Genomic DNA, 15,873 nt, shown 5'->3' with positions numbered 1-15,873 from the left:
CAACTTCACAGGAAACAACTGTGTCACAACTTACCTCTCTGACTTGTGGCTGGTAAATTCATTTGGCACTATTTAAGAATGATTTTGATGTTTTGATTTTTCTTTTTTTAATTATTATTATTTTTAAAGACAGAGTCTGTCTTGCCCAGGTTGGAGTGCAGTGGTACGATTATAGCTCACTGTAGCCTTGAACTCTAGGGCTCAAGTGATTTTCCTGCCTCAGCCTCTGGAGTGGCCATGACTATAGGCATGTGCCATCATACCTAGCTAATTTTTTTATTTTTTGTAGAGACAGGTCCCACTTTGTTGCTTAGGCTGGTCTCGAACTCCTGAGCTCAAGTGATCCTCCTGCCTCCACCTCCCAAAGTGCTGAGATTATAGGTGTGAGCCACGGCACCCAGCCTGGTTTTGATTTTTAAAACATATAAAGGAAACTGAGTCTTATAATTGAGAAAACATGATATGTTGCAGTATAAAAAAGAATAAGGAAGATCTCTATGAACTAATATGGAGTGGTTTCCCAGATATATCGTTGAGTGAGAAAAGCAGATTACCTTTTTAAATAGAAATAATGCTTGGCTGGGCACAGTGGCACACGCCTGTCATCTCAGCTATTGGGTAGGCTGAGGCAGGAGGATCACTTGAGCCCAGAAGTTTGAGCCTAGCCTGGGCAACATAGCAAAATCCTATCTCTAAACAAACAAACAAAAAATAGAAATACATTTGTTTCTTCATTTCAAAAGATACCCAGAAGGGATAATGCAGAAACTGTTAATAATCAAACTGATTAGTGAGTGTCAATGGGATGGAGGGTATAGAAATGGAAACAAGACTTCCTTGAGTTTTCCTTTAAGTTTTGAATTCCATGTAAATGGTTGTAAATATTTTAAAAAGTAAATAAAAGTGCTAAAAAGAACACAAACAGAAATAAATTATCCTAACAATATGTATCAAGTTGAAATATAATCAGATAAACATTAATTTCAAGAAACTTTTGAATTCATTATTCTGACTCTACATCCCTAGTTGGGGATATATTCTAAGGACCAAAAGAACTGCAAGGGGCAGGGGTGGGACAAGAAATTACCTAATGGGCACCAGGTGTGGTGGCTCATGCCTATAATCCTAGCACCTTGGGAAGCCAAAATGGGAGGATTGCTTGAGGCCAGGAGTTTGAGACCAGCCTGAGCTACGTAGCAAGACCCTGTCTCTACAGAAAATAAAAAATTGAGCATGGTGGCACATGCTGGTAGTCCCAGCTACTCAGGAGGCTGTGGCAGGAGGATCACTTGAGCCCAAGAATTAGAGGTTGCAGTGAACTGTGATGATGCCACTGCACTCCAGCCTGGGCCACAGAGCAAGACCCTGTCTCAAAATAAATAAATAAATAAATAAATATTAAAGATATTCTCTAGTGGGTACTACATACACTAATCACGTGTGAGGGTTACACAAAAAGCCCAGACTTCACCACTATGCAATATATCCATGTAACAATTCTGTACATGTACCCCATAAATCTGTAAAAATAAACAACAAAGAACTGCAAGAGAATCTGGAACTTTACTTATTAAGTTTGTTAATGAATAGTTCTATTAGTCTCATAATTCTGAACCTATTTTATATATAAAATAGAGCAAATAAATATATCGATATCTTGGGAACTAGGGTTTTTTACTGTGGGACATAAAAATATAGAAAGCACTATAGAATTATCTTGTGGAGTTGGATTTGAATTGGAAGTACCAGTATGTACTCATAGTTTTTTAAAAAAATTGTATACTTTGCTTGTCTTATGATAGGGGCCAGTAGCAATGACACCCTAATAACAAGTAGCACACCTAGCACTCTAGTATTGGTTTCTAAATACCATGTTCCACTCAAAGGAACCTGAGTTATTATTTAGAGCAGCAGTCCCCAACCTTTTTGGCACCAGGGACCGGTTTCATGGAAGATAATTTTTCCATGGACTGGGGGGAGGGGCTGGAGGCAGAGTTCAGGTGGTGATGTGAGCAATGGGGAATAGCTGCAAATACAGATGAAGCTTTGCTTGCTCACCTCCTGCTAACAAGCCACAGACCAGTACTGGTCCTTGGCCTGGGGGTTGAGGACCACAGATTTAGAGAATTTGGTTGATTTCAGATCTAGAGCAAACAAAGAAAAAAGTAAATTGAGAATATTTGTTCCAGAAAGAGGGAAACATCTCAAAGACTAAAGAGCTCATGTCAAAAGGACAAAGAGGTAAAGATACTCTGAACCCAAATATGAGGAAAATCAATAGACAGAGCCAGAATGTGGCTGTTCTACAAGACAACTGACTTGGAATTATAAAAAGTTTTTTAAAAAAGTGGAGAGGGGCAATTATTCTAAATTAAAAGGATCTAAAGGGACTTCATAATCAGCACAATGCATGAAATTAGATTAGATCCCCGGTAGTGTAACGATGGGAAAGGGGAAGCTAAAGAAGACATTCTGGGGACAATTAATTGGTAAAATCTAAATTAGGACTGTATATTAGATTATATTACCAAAATAATGTTAATTTTTAGGTGCAGTAATGATATTGAAGTTCCATGGCAAAATATCTGTATTCTTACGAGATGCATGCTGAAGTATTTAGAGTTGAAATGGCATTTGCAATTTTCTTTCAAATGGTTCAGCGGGGAAAAGCATATATATAATGGGAAAAAGCAAATAGAAAAAAATATTAACAAATTGTGAATTTTGTGAAGGGTATTTTGGTGTTCATTGTAGTACTCTTTCAATTTTTGTTTGGTTCTGAAATTTTTCGAAGCAAAAAAAGTTCAGAAATAGAGATTTAAGAGGTGGAATGGATACAGCTTTGGAACTACCAGGATGCGGGAATGGATAACAACTAGATTTCTGGCTCATCACAGGGCTGCCATCACTGAAATGGAGAACCCTGAAGGAAGAGCAGGCACACAGAGTGATGGGTGCTCCACCTTGGACACTGAGTGTGAGGTGTCGACGGGCGATACAAATGGAGGTGTCCAGTAGGCTGCTGGGGATACAGGTTTGGAGGCTGAGAGTTTGGCACAGGGGAAAAGGCGGGCTCTGTGTTAATAGATCGCTAGGGGTGCCCTAATGCCAGACTACAGACTAGGGGCGTTAAACAACAGAAACTTATTTTCTCACAATTCTGGGGGCCAGAAGTCTGAGGTCAAGATGTCAGCAGGATTGGTTTCTCCTGCGCCCTCTCTCCTTGGCTTATGGATGCCCATCTTCTCTCGGCGTGTCTCCTCTCATGGTCTTTCCTCTATCTGTGACCTAATCTCTTTTTATAAGGACACCAGTCACTGGGTTAGGGCTCACCCTAATGACCTCATTTTAACCGGATTACCTCTTTAAAGGCCCTATCTCTAATTACACTCTGAGGTACTAGGGTTAGGACTTTCACCATAAGAATTTCGGGGGGCTGGGGGCACAATTCAGGCCATAGCAGGGTCTCTTGGCCACACAGATCCTGAGTAAACAGAACACCTTTCTCTATTTAATAGCACTAAGTTAGAGTAAGCCCAAAATCAATCTGTAAAGGTAAGTTTACTCCTAACTCACTGGCAATTATGTGAGTTTTTCAAGTGTTTTGGGGAACAGCGATATTTTCCAAAAGGAGGTAGAAATACAGAAAGTAAGAGAAGTAGGAAGGGAGGAAGTGAGTCCATGCATTTCAGTAAGCTGTCTCCTTTCTGGCTCAAGTCAAGGAAACAGGGAAAAAAAAAAAAGATTATTTAGACACAAAAAACAATTTCAAGGACGCTTCCACTTGTAAAGAATAAACTGATTTTAAAACATGCCACACGGTGTTTGGGAAAGGAAGTTAAATCAAAGAAATGAAGCTAGGAACACTGCTTGGCATTATTTCTGTCACTATATCCAGGAGCAAGAATTACAATGGATTTCTCACCCCTCGGGTCAGGGACTAAGGGATGTTTTTGCAGAGTTGTGGAAAATAAGATCTGGCATGTATTTATTTATTAAAGATTTGGTGGTGGGCAGGAAGAAGAGGGCAGGACAGAAAAAGTACAAGAATAAACCTGGTTTTTTATCAGATCAAGTTACTCCATCAGAGCAATCTTTCTGTCCCCTGTATTTTCTTTTCTTAATAGTTATGTGACCTTGGGTAACTTTTTCCTCTCTCTGTGTCTTAATTTCCCCACCTGTAAAATGAAGATAATATCTTCCGCATAGAGTGCTTGTCAGGAATTAATGAACTAAAACATGAAAAAAGTTAAAACGTTCTTGGTACATAGTAGATTTTCAAATAAACATCAGCTATCCTCATCCTCACCACCACCACCACCATCACCACCATCGTCATCACCCCAGCACGTCTGACTTAGCTCATTTTATGCTCGCTGTTGGCCACATCTTCCATTCTCCTCTCCAGTTGTGCTGCTTCTGAGATTTTCCTCTAAGTATTCCAACCTGAGTTGATCTTGCTTCAAGGAGGAGATGGCAGCCTGAACTTGGTGCTGAGGTGTCTGGATTCATTCAGATGGTGGAAATTCCTCAATAACATCATTCAACAAACACATGCTGAGCACCTACTTTACGTCAGCACCCGGCTAGCAGCAGGAAGTAGAGAGATGAAGAGTGGTAGTCCTTGCTTGCAGGGAGCTTTTTAATCTAATGGAGAAAGAATCATATAAGTAGATAAAGAGATATAACAGAGGTTGTTAAAAGGTACAGTAATACAGCAAAAGGCAGAAAATGATCTAAATATCTGGATTATCCCCCATCAGCCCAGAAATGTGCTAAAATATTTGCTATCTTAAAAAGTTTCATCTTGACCTCTCAAACTCTTCTGGCACCATTTCTTGGTGAATCTTCCAAGCAAAGCTTTATAACTTCAACTAAAGCTTTATAGCAAAGCTGTTCCTCTGGTGGAACAGGCCATCAGTGGTGCCCAGGTTTGCATCTCCATTTCATCAGGTAAACGGATAGAATTGCAGGAGCTCACTTTTGATTCCAAATTCCCACTGCTGCATTCTGATTAGCCAGCTTGGATCAAGACCCACTCCTGGACCAATGAGCTCTAGCCACAGAGTCGGGTCACGGTGTGTTACCGTGCTGCTCCTATGGTAGCCATCTGAATGGAGTTGGGGTGAGGGGAAGGTGGGAAGTGGTCAGTCCCTGTTGAATAAGAAGGAACAGAAGGTCTCAGGAAAGGAGGGGATATTGGGACAGACAAAACAATACATGGCTACTCTGTGTCATCCCTTCTCTCCAGGCAAATTAAAGATCTTAAATTTTCAATTCTGTTTTCTCCTGTTTTCTTCAAAATCTGGTTTCATTAATTATCCTTTTTGTCTTTTACATTTTAAATCTGTTTCTATTCAAGCTCCTTTTCTTTAGGCTCAAATTTGCTCAAGACTCTCCTATGCTAAAGGAAGGTCCCACAACCTGTGTTCAAGCTCCTGTCCCTTTTCCATCAAGTAAATGTCACCGGGCCCTTATTCATACTTGACCCTGACCTGATCTCCTCTCTGTTTCCTTCTTCAAGGCCACCTCTATTTCCCCAAGGTGTTTCTTGGTCTTTGAAAGGCTGAAGACAAGGTAGAGTGAAGGAAGCGTGAGATTTATGGGCCTTTGTGATGCAGCCCTTCCAGTAGGTGTGACAGGTAGTCTCTGATGTGCCAGTGCCCCCTCCTTACAGCCCAATCCCAAGAGGGCCCCCTAGATTGTGGAGCATGGCACTGACCTTTCCAACTTCCTGGCTCCAGAGAGTCTGTGGCCGCAGTGCCACCTGGACCCCACCCAGGCTGCTGATAGTCAGCTTGTTTACCAGAGCCTTCCCAGGTACAAGGACTTTCTCACAAAGAAAGGGGGTGGGTGCCCTCTCTGAGAAGCTGTTTGCCATTCTCACTGTCAGATGGGGTAACTTCCCATTGCCAGTCCGGTGCTCTCTGGAATGAAGGGGAAAGGTAACAACCACAGGTTGGACCAGAGCTGCCTTTTTAAGGGTACCCACTGCTAAAGGCCAAGCCCTTGGCACTCACTCACCAGCACACGTTTCTGCTTCTCTGGGCTACGTGGCTGCTTGTGGGGACAACCTATAGCTCAAAGCCCTTTTCTTCTTTGGTTTTTATAAAAAACCTGTTTGTTATGGAAAATTTTAAACATATACAAAATAGAGAGACTAGTTTAATGTGTCTACCACCCACTTTCAACAAGTATCCATTTGAGGCCAGTGGTGCTTTCATTATACCCTGATACCAACACCCTCCCCCATCACTTCAAAGCAAATCTCAGATAATATACTTTATCTGTAAATATTTCAGTATGTATCTAAACAACTCTTCTTTTTTGTTTATTTCTGGCTCTAGTCAGGTTTATTGAGGTATAATTTACATGCAGTAAAATGTACTCTTTTTAGGTATAGTTCTGAGGTTTTATAAACTGATTCAGTCACGTAACTATCACAATCAGGATATAGAACAGTTCTGTCATCTCCACAAATTCACCTATATCCCTTTGCAGTGAACTCCCTCTCCCACCCCTAGGCGACCAAAGATGTGTTTACTATTCCTATAGTTTTATCTTTTCCAAACTGTCATAAACATAGAATCATATAGTATGTAGTCTTTTGGAGCCTCACCATTTAAAACAGAATCATAATAAATACCATCACATCACTCCCAAATCAACAATAATTCCTTAATATCATCAAATATTCAATGCTCACATTTCCACAATTATCCTAAAGAGTATTTTTGTATACTCTGATATAGGATCTACATGAGGTCTACACATTGCAATTGGTGGTTATGTCTCTCAAGAGTCTTTTAATCCAGGGGTCCCCAACCTACGGTGAGTTGTATAATTATTTCATTATATATTACAATGTAATAATAATAGAAATAAAGTGCACAATAAATGTAATATGCTTGAATCATCCAGAAACTATCCCCCCTACTCTCTGGTCTGTGGAAAAATTGTCTTCCATAAAAATGGTTCCTGGTGCCAAAAAGGTTGGGGACCACTGTTAATCCATAGGTTTACTCCCGTCTTTTGTTTCCTCTAAGAAATTGGGTTGTCACAAATAGTTTCCCATAATCTGAGTTTTTTTGATTGTCTCTGTATGTTGTCACTTCTTCTGTTCCCTATAGCCTTGCTACTAAAATATGGTCCATGGACTAGCAGCATCTGCATCACCTGGGAGTTAGGAGTGCAGAATCTCAGACCCCACTCAAGACCTGTTGAATCAGAATCTGCATTTTAAACAAGATTCGTAGGTGATTCTGTTCCTGTAAAATGGTAGTGAGCACTAGAGTCTTGATCTTGTTTAGGGTTTTTTGGGGGGCAAGCCTATTGGTGGTATTGCACCCCTTATTTCTCAGCCCTGCCCACCTGCTCCTCTCTGTACCTCTCTGCTCCTTGTCAGCCAGGACTTGGGCCTCCTTGCAACTCAGGCTTCTGTAAATGTAAGCATGTCCCAGAAGATGCAGTCTGCCGTCCCTCCCCCATTCTCTTTTACTACCTTGGCTTCCAGGTATTTTGTCTATCCTTATGATTCACAATTCTTTCTCTCTAATCTTGACCTGCCCTTGGTCTCCTAACTTGCCTTTTCAGTTGCCAAGAGAATAACTCTTCCTAGATATTCAGCCTACACTTTTAACTCAACAAGTCAAAACCCAAACCACCATTTTCCCTCCTATCTTCCCTTTTGGATTAGTGACCTATTTTCTGATCACTCAGCCTAGACTATTTGAAGCTGTCTTCTATTTTTTCCCCACTCTTCGTGTCTTACCTCTAATTAGTGGTATAGCTTTATTAATTTTCCTTCTGTATTTGTCAGCTTTCATTAGGTTATGCTGGAGTAAGAAACAATCTCCTCAAATCTCAGTGGTTTATAACACAAAATTTATGTTTTGTTCATGTTATATGTTGGCTGTGAGTTGACCGCAGCTCTGATCTGCTCCATGTGTCCTCTTCATTCCAGGATCCATTCTGGAGAACAGCCCCAATTTGGGATGTAGCAGAGGGAAAAAAGGAATGGCAGAATTAGGAGTAGCTTTCAAAGCCTCTGCTCGGTCATGGTGTAATTGCACATTTCATCGGCCATAGCAAATGACAAAGCCAAGTCCCGTGTCCGTGGGCTGGGAAAGTGTGTTCCACTATCTGGCATTAATAGTACAATCTATCACAACTGCCATGTTATATCTCATTTGCATCCCTTATTTCAATTCCCTTTACCTCTGCCTTAAACCTCACTTCTCTCAGCTTAGAATCCACGTCCTCAGGGAAGCCTTCTCTGATACCCTCAGGCTAGGTCACGGCTACTATCAGCTATCATGGAACTTGTACTTCTCCGTTATGACACATGTGGCATAATTTAATTATTCATGCACTTACTTAGTTTCTGACTTTCCCCTAGACTGCAAGCCCTGTGAAGGCAGAGACAGTTTCTGTTTTGTTCACTATTTAATCCTTGGAACTTAGAAAAGCAGTATTCAAATAATTATATGTAAATGAACGAACGAATGCCTTAGTCATCCCCACCCGGATTACTGAAAGGCCTTACCAGTCAGTAGTTTTTGAAATCAACCTTCTGCCATTGGGGTTTCCTTCTTAAAAGACTTACTCTCTTCATATCATCTATTAGTCTTCCAGGTCAGCTTCCTCTTTGAAGTTTCCTGAATGTGTGAGCTTTCTCAGAACTCCGTCCTTCTGTCCTTCCGCGTTGGCAGTTCCTTCTGTAGAATGCCCGCCCGTCACTGCTCTGCCTGATAAAATCCTATTCATCTTGGAAATCTCAGCTCTGAGGCTTCCTCCTCGGCTGAACCTCCCATGAGGCAATTATCATGTTGCACTCTAATGGTTGGTTTGCGTGCCTCTATTAGACAGAGCTCCATGAGGCCACAAACTATTTTATTGGTCTTTGTATTTTATAGCACTTAACATGAGGAGCTTTGCACAAAGCAGATGCTCAGATATTGGTGGTTACATCTTTGCAAGCTACAGTTAGTTAACAAAGTAATGCCTTATCTATCCAGAAGCAGCAAAGCACACGTTAACAAATTCTGTGCCCTTCAAACATAGGCAATTAGAATCTACTTACTTTTCCTACACACCCAGTCCTAATGTGGTTTTCCAGTGCAGATTAGAAAAGAGAGAGGGGCACTTCTAAATAGAGGCCCCCTTGTAACAGCAAGAAGTGGGCACAGTGGTGAACTGTCAGTAAACAAGAGGGGACCTGGCATGGCTCACAGGGGCACCTTCTGGTAGGGGCCTACTTCCTGCAGCTTCCTTTTACAACTCTGAGCCTGAGACTATCTCAGATTGTAAAAAAACAAACACAGACTTGCTGGCTTCTCTTGTTTCCCTCCTAGCTGAAGGAGTGAGAAGCAGACTCAGAGCCCCGGGTTTCCCTGAGGAAAGGATGACCTCCTCCATTGGGCTCCTCTGGTCTTCCTTTCCTTGGTGGTGGCAGCAGCAGTCGTGGGTTGGATTTGTTTTTTGAGGAAGCAAAATGAACAGGCCACAGTGAATTTTTGCCCTGCCACACATTAGCTAACACAGTGGTTCTCCAACCTGAGCATGAGTCAGAATCACCTGAGGGCTTGTCGAGCCACAGATTGTCGGGCTCCACCCAGAGTTTCTGATTCAATAGGTCTGGCTTGGGGACTGGACAATTTGCATTTCTAAAAAGTTCCAGGTTATGCTGCCATTGCTGGTCTGGACTTAAGAATCATTGGGAGTAAAGTAGGAGTAGCCACGGGAGACCTGTGTGGCTACTGTCTACACAGGCAGGTGTGCTTACGCTACCGTTAGTTAGGTCAGTCCAGGGATTTTTCTGCCCGCCCCCCACGCATCCAAGAAAGGGGTGTTAGACCTGAACCTGTTGTTTTCTCAGCATTAAGAACGTGGCCGGGGATGAGACCTTAGGACAGTGACTCTTCTGTAAACGTCGAGGCTCTTTTAGTGGTGACTGCTCCCCAGGGAGACGCACCTGTGACTCGGTGCTGCTGAAGTCCATCCTAGACCCCCGCAGGCCCAGACTGCAAGTGGAGAACCCCCTTCCTTAGATATTCTGCCCCTGCTGTTGTTAAATGACGTGTTTCGTCCATGTGGAGCCTGGTTCTGTACATCCGAGTGTGCCCTGCAGAGATCCTGCAGTCGTTGGTGACTAACAAGGACTTTCACTGAACTTAAAAGATTTCTCTTTTCTTGTCTACCTTTAAGGTTTCTTGCTGTTGAGAATAGTAAGGGACAAGGAATTTTTATTGCCCCCATTTTGCAGGCAAGTATACCAGTGCTGACCCCAGCCTTACTGACTACTTGGAGGTCTATAAAAACACATGGGCTTTGTGTTTCTTGCCCATGTTAGTGGAATCCCTTATGTCTTCTCATGAACCCATCTCCAAATTCACTCTGGTCCTTCTCCTCCTTTTGTGTGCAAGGCCCCGGTATGGGCCACTGTTAGCGCCCCTCATCACCTGGATTTTCTTTGCTGTGCGGCCTGAGGCTGTGAGCTTCTGGATCTCCACCTTGGTCTGTAGGGGGAAAAGTTGTTTTAGGTGAATTTGAATCCTTGGTTTTAGGCCAAATTCAGAAATTACCACAAGGTTCTGGCTAAGATGCAAGACAAAATGTCTATACTCCCACTACTGTTGGTCTGCAAAGTGGAAGGCCACCCTAGGCAAATTTATCACCTTTTCTGTATCTCCTTGGGGATAGGCTTTCCCTTGTTCAGTGCTCCTCAGCGCTCTACTAAAAGGTTCATGGAACAAGTATTGATTTATCTCTAACCCTCCAGCCAGAGAGCCTTTGAAACCACCTTAAATGCTCTACCTCCCAGCTCCATCTTATCCCTTGGACTCAGCTGAAATACCATCTCCTCAGAGAAGTCTTCCTGACAATCCCACCTAAACTGGGTTTTCCACTCACCCCTCCTCTATTACTTTACCTATGGTTTATTTCCATCACAGAACCTTCCCTGTTCATTTATTTGTTTCCTTAGTTTTGTACTTGTTTTATCATGTATCCTCTGTAGAAAATATTTCAGCTGGATGAGGTGGCTCATGCTTGTAATCCCAGCACTTGAGGAGGCTGAGGCAGGAGGATTGCTTGAGGCCAGGAATTCAATACCAGCTTGGGCAACATAGTGAGACACTGTCTCCACAAAATAACAAAAAAATAATATTTCTGTGGGAAAAAAAAAAAAGAATCACTGGCCTAGGGCCAGGCGTGGTGGCTCATACCTGTAATCCTAGCACTCTGGGAGGTGGAGGTAGGAGGATTGCTTGAGCTTAGGAGTTGGAGAGCAGCCTGAGCAAGAGTGAGACGCCATCTCTACTAAAAATAGAAAAAATTAGCTGGGCCTGGTGGCACGAGCCTGTAGTCCCAGCTACTCAGGAGGCTAAGGCAGGAGGATCGCTTAATCCCCAACCCCGGGAGTTTGAGGTTCCTGTGAGCTAGGCTGACACCATGGCCCTCTAGCCCGAGCATCAGAGCGAGACTCTGTCTCAAAAAAACAGAACAAAGTAAAACAAACAAACTAAAAAGAATCACTGGCCTAAACAATGGGCCTTAAGCAAGACCACAATGAAAAACTCCAGCCAAACAGGAAGATACAGAAAATTTCATCCTTGATCAGGCACTTCTTGCTTCATTTACACAGGTGACTGTATTTTTTTCCCTGATGAAGACTTTGTGACTTGATATTTTCCACTTGTGGAACCAGTTGAACTGGATATTTACTATCAGATATTTACTTAGACCAAATAAACATTGTGAAAACAGAAGATGCTGGCATTCTGACTTCCCTCCAGGGGCTACTCCCTTGTGAGTCTGTATTGCTGACTCATATGTAGACCAAAGGCACCATGAGCAACTCTACCATCAGAATGCAGCAGTGCTCTGTTCCCTGCTATCCCTGCACCTGCACCCCCAACAAACTGTCTGTTTACAGTAGATATCAGAATTTCATGTTAAATCATTGGGAGTAGTTGCCAACGCACCATACTAGTAATATAAATCAATTTCAAAATTAATAACCTGCTGATAGGCCTTGATATTAAATTACTAAGGTTATATTTATTGAAAAAAAATCTTAACAATGGGGAGAGTTGATGAAAACAGAAAAATTTTAACATAGTCACAAGAAAACCAACACCGGTGTCTTGAAGGAATATACCTTGCATCCTTTACTGCCTCACACGGATGACTGCACAGAGACAGGGTGGCTAGAGCAGAAAGAACCAAAGAACTTAACTTTGATGTTGAATTAGAATTGTCACGGACAGTGAGTTCCTGTGGAGGACGAAAAACCCTCATCATTCCCTTAGCAAGACGTGGAGAGAAGGATGAATTATGTTCAGGGAATTTCATATTTCATTGGTGCTAAAACTTATATTGTTTTGCCTTGTAACATCTCTGAAATCCTGTTACATTTTACCATGGGTGGCTTTTTATGATCTCAGTTGGCCAGGTCATGGTTGTGATGAGGTGTCCCTGCTTGAATGTGTAAAAACTCAAGGGTTATTCCTGGTGGGATGACTCGGCAAATGTAATCTCCATGTTTCTCTCGACAAATTACATAAGGACCATCTGGAAAAGAAATATGCTGCCTGTTGTCGTGGAACCTTCCATTCACACCTGCAGGTAAGACCAAGAAAGGCCCAGCTTCACAATTGGTAAAGCAGGTGTCAGTAGCTTGCAGGAAACAGTAGTGGAATGCTCTTAAGAAATGCTGCATTCTCAGCCTGTGGTGATTAAGAACACACAGGACCCTTCTGTGTGGAACAATGCAGACATCAATGACTATGAGTTGAAAAATGATTCAGAAGAACAGAGATTCTGAATATGAAAACATTATAGGAATTCCTTAATTTATTTTGGCTTATATTTTCTTTCTAATGTATGCACAAGAGCTATGTATGATAACAATGTATTATGTTTAAGTCAAAATGTGCTCATTCACTATTTTAAATTCTAAATGATAAAAAAGCATTACAAATAGTTTCATTGGGACAACTTCCTTTTTAACAGCAGCTCTCAACCTTTTTGGTCTGAGGACCTCTTTTACACTCTTAAAATTTAGTGAGGACCCTAAAGAACTTTTGTTTATGTGGTAATGTCCATATTTACCATATTAGAAATTTAAACTGAGATTTTATTTATTTTTTCCTGCCTGGACATACAGAGAATAAAAGGAGACTTTTAATACTGAAGAACACATGTGCACATTCCATTAGCTGTCAAGAGAGATACTGACATCACACATCATGTAGCCTCTGCAAAACCCCAGTGTACACTGGTGAGAGAATGAGTGAAAAAGGCAGATAATGTTACAGTGTTAAAAGGAAAAGAGTTTTGGCCTTGTGGATCCCCTGAAAGGGGGGACCACACTTTGAGAATCACTGACATACAAAATAATGTTTTTTAAAAAACCATTAGAGTTGATGAATATGGATATATTTTCACCTAAACTGTTGGAAGGAGTAAAATCTTGACTACATGGAAAATTCTATTGTTGAACAGTTGGTGTAGCACTGTGAAACGATGAGAAATTAACTGGTGTATTTTTCTTTTGTGGCTGTGGGAAATCTCCACCCCTCCTCCCTACTCCTAGGTGGCCAGGTCACACTGGGTACGCTGCAAGTCTTGGCAATTCTGACCCTAGGAGAGGATCTCCTAGCTGGGTCCCAGGAGGCAGTGGAACTGGCTGTCAAGGAGGAAGAAGGGATAAAAGTTGGGACAAAAATGAGAGGAGCAGAGAGAGTTGGCCCCTGGGGGACAAAGCTGGATTGATTTCCTGATGGCTAGGAGAGGAAGTGGGACTTACAGTTTTTGCCAGTGATGGAAATCTCTGGAGACTTGCAAATGACTGTGTGGGTAACTGTGGAAGTTACCACTATGCATAGGACATTGCAGCACCAGCTAGGGTCCCATTGGGCAGTCAGGCCCAGAGAGAGGGCAGCCCCTGTGGAGCTGCTGGCCTTTAGGGTACTATGCAGGCCTGAGCAAGGAGATCCTAATGACCGTTATTAATAGCATGGATTGCTGTCCAGGGCCTCTTCTGCCACTGTCCTGACCTGTAATCCTAGAGCCTCCCCTGGAAGAACTGGGGGTGGGGGAGAGGAGAGGCGGGGAGAGGGAAAGAGAGAGAGAAAGAAAGTTGGCTTTCTCCAGAGATCTTGGGGACCAGATTGGCTTTCATTTAGAAACTACAGGATAGTTACAGAGGCAAAGTATTTATGAGCAGATCTGCGGTCATCCTGCCTGAATTTGCTTTCTAGCTCTGCCACTGGCTGGAATGCGGTTGCTAATAGAACCCACCTCACAGGATTTCCAGGATCTCCACTGGGCACACTAAATAGAAGCTCTTCAAACAGCGCCTCGCACATATATGTATCATCATCTCTTATATCTTCGATGTCCTGGAAATGTCATAGCTGCCACACTGCATCGACTGAGGGTTGAGATGGCTGAAGTTTGACTATGCCTAAGCCGCCACATCGAAGACTAGATTAAACTGTAACGCTGGAGTCTAGGAGAAGGAGGACAGCAACATACTAGAAATTGCATAAGTGCTCTACCCGGGAGTGGGTGGCTCAGGCTTTGTGGGAGGGTCCCCGACGCTGCCCCTGCAGCCCAGCGACTGCAGCGAGTCCGGTCCGGCAACCCCCTCCCGGCTTTGCAGGGACCATGGGCATTTCTCGGGTTTGAGCACGGGCGTCCCACGCGCGGCACAGCCAAATCGGTGCAAACTCCCCGTGGGTCAGCGGGGTCTGGGTCCTCCTGGGTTTCTCCTTATTTTAAATTTTTGCCAGAGAAGGGTTCTGGCTCTTTGCACAATCCAGGGGCGCCTGCGGATCCGAGCCAGCGGGTGGGTGTGGGCAGGCGTGGGCAGGACAGTCAAGGCCCGAGCCACCTGCCGGGTGCAGGGGAGTCTCGAAGCTGCGGAGGCGGGTCCCCGCCTCCCGGCGCCCCACCCGGACCCCTCCATCCACGCGGGGAGCGTGGCCGCCCCAGGGGGCGGAGCCGGGGAGGGGTCTGCGAGCGAGTCACGTCCCGCCGGCGGGGCGGAGCGCGGGCGGCCGGCCGGGGAGGCGCCACATCCGGCGGCTGCTCGGTACTTCATAAAGCCGTCGCCGCCGCGCTTTGCCTCCGCCGCCGCTCTGGGCTCTTCTCGGCCGCAGGAGTAGCTGCTCCAATGCCCCAGAGCGGCCATGGGCGCCCCGCACTGGTGGGACCAGCTGCGGGCTGGCAGCTCGGAGGTGGACTGGTGCGAGGACAACTACACCATCGTGCCTGCCATCGCCGAGTTCTACAACACGGTGCGGGTCGCGGGAGCAGGGAAGGCAGGCGGGCCGGCGGGAGGGGCTGTCCCCGTGCGCCGCAGCGTCTGGAAGCCGGACCTGGGTCTCTGCGTGTATGTGGGGCGTTCTCTCCAGGGACAGAGTCAGTCCACGCCCCTGCTCTGCACGCTCCTTCCAGTTCTCCCTCTGTCTTCCTCTCCTGTCCCTATTCCCGACAGCTGGGCTCATCCTCCTCCTCCTGTCATTTTGTTCTGTTGGCCCTATTGTCTTGTTTGGTCCCCACCCGTCCCGGAACCGGGGGTCCATATCAGCCCATTCTTCTGGTTTGGGTCAGGTGGGGACCGTGAACCCGCCGGGACAACCCTCTGCCTCCCCTAGGATCTCTCGTGGCGTGACGCACTTGGGTCGCATTGTGCGTTTTTGCCCTGAGTACCTGCTCTTGGAGTACCGGGAGAAGGGAAGCGCCCCCCCGCCCCAAAGCCGGCAGGTCCCTGGGGCGGGGCCCACTCCCACCATGCTGACTTGCCCCACCCCCAAGAATATGCCAATAATGGTCGAGTTCTTTTTAGCCAGAATCAAGTTAATT

General features: G+C 44.4%; 1 protein-coding gene across 2 annotated transcripts in view; it reads left to right on the top strand.

The window, feature by feature from the left end:
* Positions 1-6,743: 6,743 nt before the first annotated feature.
* Positions 6,744-15,873, top strand: part of ACER2 (alkaline ceramidase 2) — a 47,729-nt gene continuing 38,599 nt past the window's right edge. Inside the window, exon 1 of one of the 2 annotated variants that reach the window (XM_045562704.1) lies at positions 6,744-6,831. Coding sequence is in view for 1 of the 2 variants with exons in the window: in XM_045562703.1 (XP_045418659.1) it covers positions 15,198-15,305 (108 nt within the window). In the remaining variant the exon portion in view is untranslated. Of the gene's footprint in view, positions 6,832-15,050; positions 15,306-15,873 lie in introns of those variants that run through there. The other variant, XM_045562703.1, reaches the window with a different exon arrangement.

Source organism: Lemur catta, chromosome 10 (assembly GCF_020740605.2).
Source record: "Lemur catta isolate mLemCat1 chromosome 10, mLemCat1.pri, whole genome shotgun sequence".
NCBI classification, from domain to species: Eukaryota; Metazoa; Chordata; class Mammalia; order Primates; family Lemuridae; genus Lemur; species Lemur catta.
This window is presented reverse-complemented; position numbering and strand designations above follow the sequence as displayed.